General features: G+C 44.7%; 1 protein-coding gene across 3 annotated transcripts in view; it reads left to right on the top strand.

Annotated features, from left to right (window-relative positions):
• Positions 1–5,301: 5,301 nt before the first annotated feature.
• BST1 (bone marrow stromal cell antigen 1) overlaps positions 5,302–14,739 on the top strand; it is a 31,309-nt gene continuing 21,871 nt past the window's right edge. Inside the window, exons 1-4 of one of the 3 annotated variants that reach the window (XM_043572921.1) lie at positions 5,302–5,562; positions 7,533–7,659; positions 9,377–9,512; positions 13,982–14,064. In XM_043572921.1, coding sequence (XP_043428856.1) covers positions 5,390–5,562; positions 7,533–7,659; positions 9,377–9,512; positions 13,982–14,064 — 519 coding nt within the window. In that variant the 5' untranslated portion in view covers positions 5,302–5,389. The remainder of the gene's footprint in view (positions 5,563–7,532; positions 7,660–9,376; positions 9,513–13,981; positions 14,065–14,739) is intronic. The other 2 variants (XM_043572923.1, XM_043572920.1) reach the window with 2 other exon arrangements.

Below are 14,739 nucleotides of genomic sequence, written 5' to 3'. Positions count from 1 at the left end.
TCAATCTCTCCTTTTTTTTTTTTTTTTTTTTAATTTTTTAATGTTTATTTTTGAGAGACAGAGACACAGACAGTGTGAGTGGGGGAGGGGCAGAGAGAGAGGGCGACATAATCCGAAGCAGGCTCCAGACTCCAAGCTGTCTGCACAGAGCCCAGCGCGGGGCTCAAACCCACAAACTGTGAGATCATGACCTGAGCCAAAGTCGGACGCTCAACTGATTGAGCCAATCAGGTGCCCCCCCATTTTTTTTTTTTTATATTTACTTTTGCAAGAGAGAGAGTGAGAGGAAAGGGGGCAGAGAGAGAAGAGAGAGAGAGAGAGAGAGGAGGACAGAGAATCCAAAGCAGGCTCTGTGCTGACAGCAGACAGCCAGATGTGGGGCTTGAACTCACGAACCTCGAGATCATGACCTGAGCCAAAGTTGGACGCTTAACTGACTGAGCCACCCAGGCTCCCCAGGAAGAATCTTTCTTTACATTTTCAAGCTTCAAGAGTCTGCCTACATTCCCTGTCTCATGGCCCCATCCTGCAGCATAGCACCCCCAAGTATCTCTCTGCTTCCATCATTACATTGCCTTCTCTGTGTCTCTGATCCACTTGCCTCCCTTTTATAAGGGAGACAGAGCGGGGACTGGACTCAGGCCCCCTCAACCCTAACCCAAAACCCAGCATTCCTTGGCAGCTGGAACTCTAGGCCTCTTGAGTAGCGTTATCTTGCAGGAATGCAAATGCAGCATGCTTACCTAAAGGAGGGACTTCATCATGTAGACTGGCAGAGAGCTAACCAAACCAGTCTTCACCAAGGTGGACCCCAGGGCTGACCTTTCACCGACTTTCTCCCTCATTATAATACTAAAAATCCTGCGGGGGCAGGGGAGGGAGGGAGGGTGGAGATTGAACATGCTAATGAGACATGCCATACATGCTTGCCCCACTTCCTATATCTCTTCCCACCCATTCACGCTTAGGTCATTCCTTTCCCTCCTCAGTCTCTTTAAAAACATTCCCTGGCCTTTGTTCCTGTTGGACGCCCATCAATTTCTATTTCTTGGGGAACCCAAGGACTGGAGCTGGTGATATAAGGACCCTTAAAAAGACATTGGACCATCCAGACAATCCATTATAATCTTTCCATCTCAAGATCCTTAACTTAATCACTTTTGCAAAGTCCCTCCAACTGTGTAAGGTAATGTATTCACAGTTTCCTGGGGATTAGGATATTGTGGAGCCGTTACTCTGGCCTGCCACAACAGAAAATAAAAACAAGAAGCAAATAAGATGATAAGTATTCAAAACATTCATTGAGAGAACATTATGAAACACACTGTGCTAAGACCTTTAAAAGCCTCATTTCTCTTCATCCGTTAGCAACCAAGAATGCCAGCCAACAAAAGAGACATTTTTAATAAGGAAGTCCAGAATTACTGAAAACTCTTAAAGTTCAAGGAAACAAAGTACAAATTAGTACTGAGTTCGAGGTTTTTGACGTGTGACCCTAGCTTTCCTGTCAAGTCTCAGGCTACACTCTATTTATCAATAAAACTAGCTTTTGATCTTTTTCCAGAAAAAGTCCCATGCTTTCCCATTATTCTGCCTTTGCTTGAGCAATTGGTACCATCTGAATCTCTTTCCTCCAACTCTGGATGTCAGCATTCTATTCCTTTTTCTAGAACTTCCTATAAGGGGAATAATAAATTATATATATATATTTTTTCCTGTAGCTTCTTTCACTCAGTGTAAACACTTTTAGATGCTTCAGTGTATCAGTAGTGTATGCCTTTGCGTTGCTGAGTGGTATTCCATTGTATGATTAGATCACAATTTGTTTATTCTTTTTTTGTTGGACATTTGCATTGTTTAGTTTGGGGGTTTTATGGACTAAGCTCAATGAACATTTCATGTGTAAATCTTCAGATAGACATGTGTTCATCTTTTTCTTGGTAAATATCTTCTTTGGTGAGGTATCTGTTCAATTATTTTGCCGATTTAAAAATTTGTGTTGCGTTTCTTGTTGTTTCTGAGTTGTTGAGTTCCTTCTATTTTCTAGACACAAGCTTTAAATCAGTAATCAGCATTCACATTATTATGACCTGTGAATATCATTCACAGTTAAACTTAACAGTATTCTATGATTGTTTCCTTTCTTGTAAACTTCTTGCTCACCCCAGAGGTAATAACTATCTCCCCTCAACCCCCAGCCAAGCTTATTTGTTTATGTACTTGGTATTCTATTTAGTTTCCATGTTTTGTGCTCTGGGAAGGATGTTTCTAAGGAAAGAAAAAGAAAAAGAAAGAAAGAAAGAAAGAGAAAGAAAGAAAGAAAGAAAGAAAGAAAGAAAGAAAGAAAGAAAGAAAGAAAGAGGAAGAAATAAAGGAGGAAGGGAGGGAGGGAGGAGGGAAGGAGGGAGGGAAAGAAGGAAAGAAAGGAAGGGAAAGAAAGATATCAAACACATCACCTAAAATACAGACTGACACTTAAAAAAATTTTTTTTTACTGTTTATTTATTTTTGAGAGAGAGAGAGAGAGAGAGAGAGAGAGAGAGAGAGAGAGAACAAGCAGGGGAGGAACAGAGAGAGAGGGAGACGCAGAATCCCAAGCAGGCTTGAATTCACTCACAAGCTGTGAGATCATGACCTGAGCCAAAGTCAGAGCCTTAACCCACTGAGCCACCAAGGCGCCCCCAGACTGACACTTTTGAATGCATTGAGAGATTCATGCGTCTTGCAGAGAATTTGACCATAATCATAAGTGTCCATAGGATACCAAGCACACAAACAAAGAAATGTGGGTGGTGGGTGAAGAAAGGGGGAAGGGAGGAGGATAACAGAGATTAATTCTTTCCTCTAGGATAAGGAGAAAGTTCACAAAAAAGGAAACAGAATCATAGAATACCACAAGCTCAGCCATGAATAATACTCACAGGTCATAATAACGTAGATGCTGATTACTGATTTCAAGCTTGAGATAAAACACTTGGGATGATGAAAGGCACAGAAAGATGCCTTCTGAGGATGTGTGAGGTTAAAATTAAAATTTCCTTTTCCGTCCTAGGAAGTCAAAGAATAATATCCAAGATAGAAACATCAAGAAACAGCAGATAGCCATGTTATTTGGAAACACAGAAGTAAGTAAAAGTTTTTTTTGAAATAATTAAAAATGCTCATTTCTGGAAAGTGAACTGAGTCAGGGAGGACTGGACAGGAGAATGTGGGTTTTGGTTATAAACTTTACAAATGAAAAAGAGAGTCAGGGCGCCTGGGTGGTTTAGTCGGTTAAGCATCTGACTTTAGCTCAGGTCATGATCTCACGGTTTTGAGTTTGAGCCCCAAATTGAGTGAGCTCGAGCCCCGCTTTGGGTGAGTCCCACTTCCCTCTCTCTCTGCTCTGACTCACTTGTGCCCTCTCTCTCAAACAAAACAAAGCAAAAAACCTAAAAATAATAAATAAAAAAGGTAGATGGGACACCTCGATGCCTCAGTCAGTTGAGTGTCCGACTTCAGCTCAGGTCATGATCTCCAGGTTTGTGTGTTTGGTTTGTGAGTTCTAGCCCCGCATCCGGCTCTCTGCTGTCAGCAGGGAGCCCCGCTTCTGTCCTATCTCCCATTCTCTCCGCACCTCCCCCACTTACACTCTCTCAAAAAATAAATACACGTTTAACAAAATAAATAAAAAAGAGAGAAAGAGTCACATAAAATGTTATAGAACCCCCAACCCCACCCCTCGCCAGCTCCCCATGTTTACCAGATGCTTGCTGTGGGCACTCCGTTCACAGTTGTCATTACTGTGAGAATTGAGGATTAGGGCCTCCAGAATTCCAAGTGCAATTCTGGCAATCCTGGCTCTCTGAATTGCCTGCCTCTGGGAGTTTGCATTTATCTGGAAGGGAGATTATAACCTCCCACAAGTTCCTTAACTTCCCTGCGTTTCCTCATCTCTAAAATGGGGATGAAAATAAATAAAAAAATAAGTAAATAAATAAATAAATAAAATGGAGATAATAAACCCAGCTGGGAGGGATGGTGTGAAAAGTAATTGAAAACTATGCTTATAGAGTGCTTGGCACATCATAGCAGCTCAACAAACATTAGTGTTTGTGGTTATTACTTCCTGAAAACAAAACCCACTCACCATTGACCAGTGGAAAAGAGGGCTTCTATCAAAGATGTCAGAGTTTGGGACCAGAAATATCTTTCTTTCAATGACTAAACTTCCCAGGCCTATTGCCCAACCTTGTTTCTTTGGGAGCTCTTTCCTCCTGGCCAATATTAGCCCAGAGCCTGTTTTTCTGTTTGTTTGTTGTTTGTCAGACTGGCGGTTGCCAGGACGGGGGTGGGGGCGGGATGGGCGAAACAGGTAAAAAGGATTAAGGGGCTCCTAAATTAAAGAAGTCAGGAAGATGAAAAGTATAGCGTGGGGAATGTAGTCAATAGTATTATAATAACCTGTGATGACAGATGTTGACTACATGTGTGGTGAGCATGCAGTAATGTACAGAATTGTTCTACACCTGAAACTGTATGCTAATTACACTTCAATTAAAAACAAAACAAAAGATGGGGCGCCTGGGTGGCTCAGTCGGTTGAGCGTCCGACTTCGGCTCAGGTCACGATCTCGCAGTCCGTGAGTTCGAGCCCCGCGTCGGGCTCTGTGCTGACAGCTCAGAGCCTGGGGCCTGCTTCTGCTTCTGCGTCTCCCTCTCTCTCTGCCCCTAACCCACTCGCATTCTGTCTTTGCCTCTGTCAAAAATAAATAAACATTAAAAAAAAAAAAAGAGCAGAAGAACAAAAGAGGCGTCTGGCTGGCTCAGTCCGTAGAGCAGAGCATGCTACTCTTTTTTTTTTTTTTTTAATTTTTTTTTAACGTTTATTTATTTTTGAGACAGGGAGAGACAGAGCATGAACGGGGGAGGGTCACAGAGAGAGCGAGACACAGAATCTGAAACAGGCTCCAGGCTCTGAGCTGTCAGCACAGAGCCTGACGCGGGGCTCGAACTCACGGACCGTGAGATTATGACCTGAGCCGAAGTCGGACGCTTAACCGACTGAGCCACCCAGGCGCCCCGAGAGCACGCTACTCTTGATCTCAGGGTTGGGAGCCCAAGCCCCACCTTGAGCGTAGAGATTACTTAAGAATTAAAATCTTTAAAAAGAGAAGAAGGAGAAGGGGGAGGGGGAAGGGGAGGGGAGGGGGAGGAGATCAGCCAAGAGCCAGAGTCCTGTTCCCGGTGAAGTCCTAACTCAGTCCTGGAACTGAAGCAGCTGGCAGGGGCGGAGAGGGAGGGGGTGGGGGTGGGGTGCGCGTCTGCGGAGCGCAGCTGGAGGGAGCCGGCTTCGTGCAGGGGAGAGGAGCGAGTCCAGAAGACAGAGCCGGAGGGACAAAGTCCGGGGGATGGCAGCCCTGGGGCGCGCGTCCTCGCTGCTGTCGCTGCTGCCGCTGCTGCTGGTGCCCGCTGCGGGCGCAGGGGGCGCGCGGTGGCGCGGGGAGGGCACCAGCCCGCACCTACGGAGCATCTTTCTGGGCCGCTGCGCGGAGTACAGCTCCCTGCTGAGCCCGGAGCTGCGGTGAGCGCGGCGGGGGCGGCGGGAGGTCTGGAGGTGAGGAGGGCGTGGGGAGTCTGAAGGTCGGGGCCTGGGGGGAAGGGGAGGATCTTGACCCGAGAGGGGTGGGGGAAAGTGGGGGTTCTAGAGGTGCAGGGAGCCAAATGTGGAGAGTGGGGGGTCTAGCGGTGTGTGTGTGTGTGTGTGTGTGTGTGTGTGTGTGTGTGAAGCAGGCTGTGGGTGGTCGGCCTAGAGGTGAGGCTTAGGTAGAGGGGAGTTTGGATGACAGACAGCACGTGCTCAGCCAGAGGGGTCAGACCCAGGAAGAGGGCCTTCCGCTGGAATTGGTGAGTCCGGGGACTTGGGCAATTCATTATCAGATCCCCTAAGGTAGAGGACTTTCTAAGTTGAGTCTCTCTTGCCAGCACAGTGCTTCGTACTAATCTTTATACCTTCTTTGGACCTACTTTTGCTGTTTTCATAATGTCCTTTTATTGTGCCAGGATTTTTTTTTTTTTTTTTGGTGACAAGGTTCAGACAAATAAAAACAGCAGAGAATCGTGTAGGGAACCCACCCATGATAGCCACTGCCCACCACGAGACATAAAAAGTTACAAATGCCTTGGGGAATGTTTTTGAAAAGCCAGAATGGACTTCAAGAGTGGTGGCTGTCGCTGGAGGGCATCCTTTCTGCTTTAGTGTCACCTGATGCAAAGGGTGCCGGCTTGGGCGTGTCAGCCGGTAGATCAGCCCAAATCCCTTGGCTTGAGCGAATGTTTTTTTTGAGCGAATGTTTTTTATTACTTTCAGCGAGGAAGGAGACAGGGAGATAGTTCTCAAAGCACTGTCTCCTCTAACACAAACTTCAGAACTGCTTATACTGCCAGCCGCACCATTTTGTCCAGTTATTCTTGCAAATAGGTAGCTGGTCATAGGAACTTGGTAAACTTTGTAATCTTTCCAGCATGGCTTACAAGGGGTTAGCTTAACTACAATTTCCCAGGAACATTTATGATCTGTGTTCCCAGGCATCTACTCTCTCTCTCTCTCTTTTAAAAAATTTCTTTAAGTTTATTTATTTATTTTGAGAGAAAGGGAGAGAGTAGAGAGTAGAGGGTGCACGCGCACGCACGCGTGTGCACACACACACACACACACACACACACACACGTGGGGGAGGGGCAGAGAGGAGAGGGAATCCCAAGCAGGCTCCCAACCATCAGTGCAGAGTCTGATGTGGGGCTCCAACTCACGAACCATGAGATTGAACCATGAGATCGTGACCTGAGCTGAGATCAAGAGTCAGACACTTAACCGACTGCAGGTACCGATTCCCAGGTACCCAAGGAATCTACTCTCCCGAGTAACTTTGGAGGGTTCCCAGGAACAGTGAGGTCCTCAAGGACTCGTGAAGCTGAAAACAAATATGCTGGAGAAACAAGATAGTTATTTTCTCACTGATGAGACATTAGGTCCCTGATGTGACCTTATTCCTAACTAACATTAGCAGCGGGTGTAACAGCTTTTCTCAACACTCAGAGCCCATGCCTGGTTTTACAAGGTCTTGTCCACCAGCCCCTGACACAATGGACCTTAGGTCTAAATGGAGAGGCACCTCAAATTGGGGGCCTGCACTGGCTTACTGGAATTGTCATCCTCCAGCACAGTGCTTTCTCTGCTGGTCTCTGGGAGCCTGAGACAAGACTTAGGTTCCTTAGCTCTGAAACATGTGTGTAGTTCCTTCTGAGACCACTTTCACGGTCAGATTCCTAAATCCGTCACGGGTTTGTCTTCTCCTCTTCTGAGCTGGGGTTAATGCATGAGACATGACCGTTTGCTGCCTTTCTTGTGCCTAGTTCTGCAGAGTTAATAAATGGCAAAATTGCCTGTAAAGCTGTTGAACTTTGAGAGAAATGACAGTGTTTCACATCACTTCATGATGTCGTTGGTTTTTTTTTCTTTTCTTTTCTTTTTTAACTTGTACTTCTGTACAGGGACAAGAACTGCACAGCTATCTGGGAAGCCTTTAAAGTGGTTCTGGACAAGGATCCCTGTTCTGTATTTCCCTCGGACTATGACCTTTTTATTAGCCTCTCCAGACACTCCATTCCCAGGGACAAGGTAAAATGTTCCTCTCTGTCTCTACAGAGATAGATAGTGCCTGGGCCAGTGTCTGTGACCCTGTGGGACCCTGTTTCAGTATCACCAAAAAATCAAGCAACAAACTCACCTGAGCTCTCTGATGGGAAGGCATCTTCACTGGTAATCCTGGGTCTCCTGCCTGTCTGGGCAGAAGGGACTTTCCTAGGTCAACAAGTCTGTGCAGGAATCACCACATTAGGACGTTGCCACACCTTCTTCCTGGGCCTCTGCCCCGAGCCAATTCTGAATAACCTGTGTCCCAACTGGCCCCATTTGGTCTGAACTTTGAGGGACTCAGAAAGGCTTTAACCTCAATATCTTCCCAGAAGACTGATCCCTCCTTTTATTATTATTATTATTATTATTATCATTATTATTATTATTATTTTAATGTTTATTTATTTTTGAGAGAGAAGGAGAGACAGAGTGTGAGCAGGGGAGGGGCAGAAAGAGAGGGAGACACAGAATCCAAAGCAGGTTCCAGGCTCTGAGCTGTCAGCACAGAGCCTGACACGGGGCTCAAACTCACAAATTGTGAGACTGTGACCTGAGTCGAAGTCAGATGCTTCACCAACTGAGCCACCCAGGTGCCCCCTGATCCCTCATTTTAAGGAACCTTAAGATTCTATCTGTTCAGTCCCATTAAGAAAACCACATGTCTATGTTCTGAGTTATTTTTTTTTTTTATGTTCTGAGTTCTAATAAAACCAAAATAAATGAGAAAATCTACATAAAATGCTTGCTTAGAACAATACCTTGAGTTTAAAGAAAGATACCTTTATTGTTTCTCTGACAACATAATTCTTAACCTGATTTTTCATTGTAAAATCAGGTAACAATAATGTTTACCAATGAGAAAATCTTAACATCATTTCTGATGGAGCTGGAAGGTTCAGTGATATAATAGATTGAAAATAGGTTGCATTTTGCACCTTGCCAGCTCCCTGCCAGTAAAAAGAGGAACGATGAATTTTGTTCTTTCTTTGGTGCTAGCTGATGAACTCAGGAAATAGTTCCCAATTTACTTCCACCTGCTGAACATTGTGCTAAGGCAACAAGTGGACAAAGTGCAACAGAGAACAAAACAGCCCCTCCCCCAGGAACCTTCCAGTCTGGGCATAGACCAAGTGGACTACTAAGGATCTAATGAGATTATGAGCGGGATGTCGTTATTTGTATTACTGTTGCGTGAAAATACCGTAGCTTGACGGTGGAAACTGTAAAACATAATATAAAAGTCACATATTTCTGAGGCACTTTATGCTCTGGGAAGTGCTTTTTTGTGGTTACATATTATCCTGAACACAGCTGTGGTAGAAGAGAAAGGGCTCATGCTCCCCATTTTCCAGATGTTGAAACCGAGGCACAGGGAGATTACATGCTTTGCTCAAGATCACATATCTAGTGTATGAACAGACTCAGGATTCAAACCCAGGTCCTTTGATCTTTTTTTAATCCAGGAATGTTTATATAAACGCTGCTGGGAAAGTATTTTGTTAAGGTTTGCCTGATACCCTAGGAATAAGGGGAGTAAATATCGGGATACTCTCTGAATGGGTAAACAGAGACAAAGAAAAAGAAAGTTCAGTTGTCAGGCAAGCTGGAGTTGAATGAGCAATGGACTGCCTGACATGTCTGAAAAAAATCTGCCTTGATTTTATTTTATATGGTAATTTTGTGTTTGCTTTTTCCTTAGTCCCTGTTCTGGGAAAACAACCACCTCCTCGTCACTAGCTATGCGGAGAATGCCCGTCGCTTTATGCCTCTGTGTGATGTTCTGTATGGCAGGATTGGAGATTTTCTGAGCTGGTGTCGACAGGAAAATGCCTCCGGTAAGACTCCTGCACAAACCACAAGAAAAGTATGAGCTCTGGGGGCCTGGCTGGCTCAGTTGTTGGAGCATGCAGCTCTTGATTTCGGGGTCGGGTTTGTGAGTTCGAGCCCCCGTGTTGGGTGTAGGATTACTTAAAAAAATAAAATCTGTTTTTTAAATGTTTATTTATTTTTGAGAGAGAGAGACAGAGCGTGAGTGGGAGAGGGACAGAGAGAGAGGGAGACACAGAATCCGAAGCAGGCTCTGAGCTGTCAGCACAGAGCCCGACGTGGGGCTCGAAGTCACGAAGCGTGAGATCATGACCTGAGCTGGAGTCGATGCCTAATTGACTGGGCCACCCAGGCACCCCATAAAATTTTAAAAAGAAAAGAAAAGTAAGAGCTCTCATTTAAGTAGATATTGTGCATTTGTGCTAAATGCTTTCATATGCATTTGTCTCATTTGATTCCCCCCAAATCCTCTGAGGTAGGTTGTAATAATAATTGATAATAACAATAATAGGTAGAAAGCACTTATCTTTTGCTGGGTACTCTCTAAGCACTTTACATATACAGTATTAACTAATTTAATCTCTGCACCAGCCCCAAGAGATAGGTCTTCTCCTAATTCCTGTTTCGATAAATGAGGACCCTGAGGCCCAGCAAGGTTAAGAAACCTGCTGAGGAGTGAACAGCCAGGAAGCAGCAGAGGCAGACAGTCTGACTCCAGAACACACGCTCCCAATCCTGCACAACTTGGCCTCACCACCCTCACTTTCCAGAAAGGGAAACGGACGCTTAGGGAGGTTAAATCACTGGAAGAAGCAGCGCCAGGAGTTAATTCTCTCCTGATGGATTCTGAAGCCTGTGCTCTTAAATGCCACACCAAGTGCCGGCAGACATTTGGAGACTGAAATCACAGTGAAAGTCACAAGGGCTGGCCTGGTGGGAATGAAAACTCTCCTCATGCATTTTATCTCCCAGATCCTTCTGGGAACTGGAGATAACAGAGCTCCCATCCTCGGGGCGCTTATAGCCTTGTGAGGGACATTCCCTTCTGTGCTGTGCTCTGACACAGGAAAAGCCAGGTCCTAAGCAGTAGCACAGACACCAGCCTAGACCAGGGTATCCGTGAAGCTTCCCAGCAGTTCTTGGTTCTCAGTGAGTCTCGAAGGGTGAGCAGGAAAGGTGGAGGCGGGAGGGGGTGCTCCCTTGAGAAAACTGGAGATTCCTCCTCCCTGGGTATCGGAGTCACGTTCAAAGGTAGCCTAAGCGCAGTTCTGTGTATTCTCCTCCAGTCATCCATTCATCCAACCCAGAGCCATAGAGAGCCTACTCTGTGCCAAGCCCTCCTCTTCTAGGCACTGGGAACACAGCAGAGGATAAAACAGGCAAATCATACCCCATCCTTACACTATAGACGGGAGATAAAACAATACACAGGCAAGTAAAATAATCTGTGGAAGGGTGTCTGGCATATTTAAGGAACAGCAAGAACCACAGTAACTAAAGAGAAAAGTACAGGCTGTGAGGCTAGAGGAATAAAGGAAGGCCAGACAGCATGGGACCTGTGAGGACTCTGGCTTTCACTGGTGGGGAGATGGAAAATTGCAGGGCTCAGGTCAATGCACACGGTCATTTGTTCAATGGACAGTGACCAGGAAGTCTGTGGTTATCCTGCAGCAGGGTGGGGAGAATGGGGAAGGGGTGTGAGAGAAAGAACATGAAGGAAAGGAGAGTACGGTATAATCACAAACAAATATTTGGTCTTTGTCCCCATTTCCTGGCACACAGCTTCTAAAGCCCTGGGAATCCGAGGAGAGAGAAGAGTGTCTTTTGTGGGGTAATGAGATGACTGGTGGCTGGGGGCCCCTAAGTAGCTTCACATGGGGGTTGGTCACCAGGAAGACCAAGGAAAGCCTGATTAGAGCCTGTGAGCTCTCAGCCCCGTCTCTGTCCTCCAGGATGGAAAGGGGCTGGCGGTTGAGTTAACCGCCAAACTGGCGATTTAATCAGTTGTGTCTGCGTAATGAAATCTCATAAAACCCTTGTGTAGTGGGGTTCAGAGGGTTTCTGAGTTGGTGAACGCAGATGCTGGGAGGGTGGTGGGCCTGGAGGGGGCGTGGGAGCTCCCCATACTTCCCCTCGGAAGCACATATGTTGCCCTGTTTGGTTCTCTCTAGGACAACTTGTCAATGAGTACCTTCTCCTTTTTTATAGAGTAAATGGTGGACATGATCCCATTATATGGCTGCTGAATTCTGTCATTAAAATTTTAAAGAATTAATACATTTTAACACTTTATGTATATATATATATGCACAAAAATGTTTATTTGAATTTCAAAAGATTATGTAATATTATATTAGTAACATTTTAATTTTGAAGTTTATAGAATATTACACTTAATATGTTTTTTTAATTTTTAAAATTTTTAAAATTTACATCCAAGTTAGTTAGCATATAGTGCAACAATGTTTTCAGGAGTAGATTCCTTAGTGCCCCTTACCCATTTAGCCCCTCCCCCTTCACACCCCCTCCAGTAACCCTCTGTTTGTTCTCCATATTTAAGTGTCTCTTATGTTTTGTCCCCCTCCCTGTTTTTATATTATTTTTGCTTCCCTTCCCTTATGATCATCTGTTTTGTATCTTAAAGTCCTTATATGAGTGAAGTCATATATTTGTCTTTCTCTCACTGGCTAATTTCACTTAGCATAATACCCTCTAGTTCCATCCACATAGTTGCAAATGGCAAGGTTTCATTTCTGTTTGATTGCCGAGTAATACTCCATTGTACATATATACTACATCTTCTTTATCCATTTATCCATCCATCGATGGACATTTGGGCTCTTTTCATACTTTGGCTATTGTTGAAAGGGCTACTATAAACATTGGGGTGCATGTGCCCCTTCAAAACAGCACACCTGTATCCCTTGGATGAATTACCTAGTAGTGCAATTGCTGGGTCGTAGGGAAGTTCTATTAATTTTTTGAGGAACCTCCATACTGTTTTCCAGAGTGGCTGCACCAGTTTGCATTCCCACCAGCAGTGCAAAAGAGATCCTCTCTCTCCGCATCCTCGCCAACATCTGTTGTTGCCTGAGTTGTTAATGTTTGCCATTCTGACAGGTGTGAGGTGGTATCTCATTGTGGTTTTGATTTGTATTTCCCTGATGATGAGTGATGTTGAGCATTTTTTCATGTGTCAGTTGGCCATCTGAATGTCTTCCTTGGAGAAGTGTCTATTCATGTCTTTTGCCCATTTCTTCACTGGATTCTTTGTTTTTTGGGTGTTGAGTTTGATAAGTTCTTTATAGATTTTGGATATTAACCCTTTATCTGATATATCGTTTGCAAGTATCTTCTCCCATTCCATCGGTTGCCTTTTAGTTTTGCTGATTGTTTCCTTCATTGTGCAGAAGCTTTTTATTTTGATGAGGTCCCAGTAGTTCCTTTTTGCTTTTGTTTCCTTTGCCTCTGGAGATGTGTTGAGTAAGAAGTTGCTGTGGCCAAGATCAAAGGGGTTTTTGCCTGCTTTCTCCTCGAGGATTTTGATGGCTTTCTGTCTTACATTGAAGTCTTTCATCCATTTTGAGTTTATTTTTGTGTATGGGGTAAGAAAGTGGTCCAGGTTCATTCTTCTGCATGTCGCTGTCCAGTTTTCCCAGCACCACTTGCTGAAGAGACTGTCTTTATTCCATTGGATATTCTTTCTGCTTTGTCAAAGATTAGTTGGCCATATGTTTGTGGGTCCATTTCTGGGTTCTTTATTCTGTTCCATTGATCTGAGTGTCTGTTTTTGTGCCGACATGTTATATATTTTAAATTTTATAAAATATCTATTTTTTGGCCAAGGACTATCACATTCTTGGTGTATTTTTGTTTTATTTATGTCCAAGACCAGGGCTAACTGGAGAAAGCACTTCTCCCAACAAAGCCAAGTTTTTTTTTTTAATTAAAAAAATTTTATTTGAGAGAGAGAAAGAGAGAGAGAGAGAGAGAGAGAGAGAGAGAGAGAGAGAATCCTAAGCAGGCTCCTCACTCACTGTAGAGCCCGATGTGGGGCTCGATCCCACAAGCGTGGGATTATGACCTGATCCAAAATCAAGAGTCAGATGCTTAACGGACTGAGCCACCCAGGCAGCCTGCAAAGAGTTTTTAAAAAAAATAATTTCACTCGAACTTCAGTAAAGAAATAACCCAGCTAACGTGCTGATGCTCAGTGGTCGGCAGCCTTACTCATTCACTAACTGCTTAGTTCTCTGCCTTCTTCACATTTGTGCTGAGCAAAATGACACCTGTCCTGCTGTCATGGATTGAGTGATCCCTCGCCAGGTTCCTTGTGGATTGGGTGGGCAGAACTACCATGAATGTCAAATTTGTAAACACAAGCTAAATAGATTTTGTGGGGCCAGCAAATATTTTAAATTAATTCTTCTCTGATACAATGTTTGGAATGAAACATGTTTGTCTGTTTTTCCCTTAGGGCTCGATTATCAGTCCTGCCCTACGTCAGAAGATTGTGAGAACAACCCTGTGGATTCTTACTGGAAAATGGCATCTATGCAGGTAAGCGTGGGGAGGGCAGCTGAGAGGCTAAGCAGGTGTAGGCCTGCAAACATGAGACAGTGGGGTTCAGAGACTGGGCCCATTGGGTCATGACTTAACTTCTCTGAGCCTCTCTTCCCATCCATGTTTGGCCCAGTCTGATTCACTTTGCTCCGTAGAGGTGTGAGGACATAGGAGCCCAAATACTTACTGCAGTGCCTGGCACAGGGGACACATTCAGTGAGTGTTGGTATAGATGAGGATATTAACTAGTCACTATTACTACCACCATGCCGCGGCTGCCCTAGTATTTTAAGTCAATGTGGTTTTGACTGCTATGTAAAATGGGGTGACCCTTGTTTTATGCGAACCCCTGGGACACCTGAGATCGAGATGTGGGGGTCAGAAATGTCCCCGAGACTGATATTAATGATAGAGGAGGTGATAGGTGACAGGTGAGCAGAGGGTAAACTGGAGACACGGAAATGGTCTTTTGTGGAAGGTCTATACAGCTACCAGTTCATGATAGTCTATTAACCGTTGGCTGTATTGACTAGGAGGCCAGTGGGCTTCAGGGTCCCATCACCTACAACCACCCACCCCCTTTCAGGTCTGTCCATGTCCCTTTTTGTCCCATTCTGGATCCCCAGGTGTCCACTGGGTCCATTGTTAATCAGGGTGACTTTTGTTAGACCC

Source organism: Prionailurus bengalensis, chromosome B1 (assembly GCF_016509475.1).
Source record: "Prionailurus bengalensis isolate Pbe53 chromosome B1, Fcat_Pben_1.1_paternal_pri, whole genome shotgun sequence".
Classification (NCBI taxonomy): Eukaryota; Metazoa; Chordata; class Mammalia; order Carnivora; family Felidae; genus Prionailurus; species Prionailurus bengalensis.
Note: the sequence above shows the minus strand (reverse complement) of the source record. Positions and strands in the feature narration are given on the sequence as shown.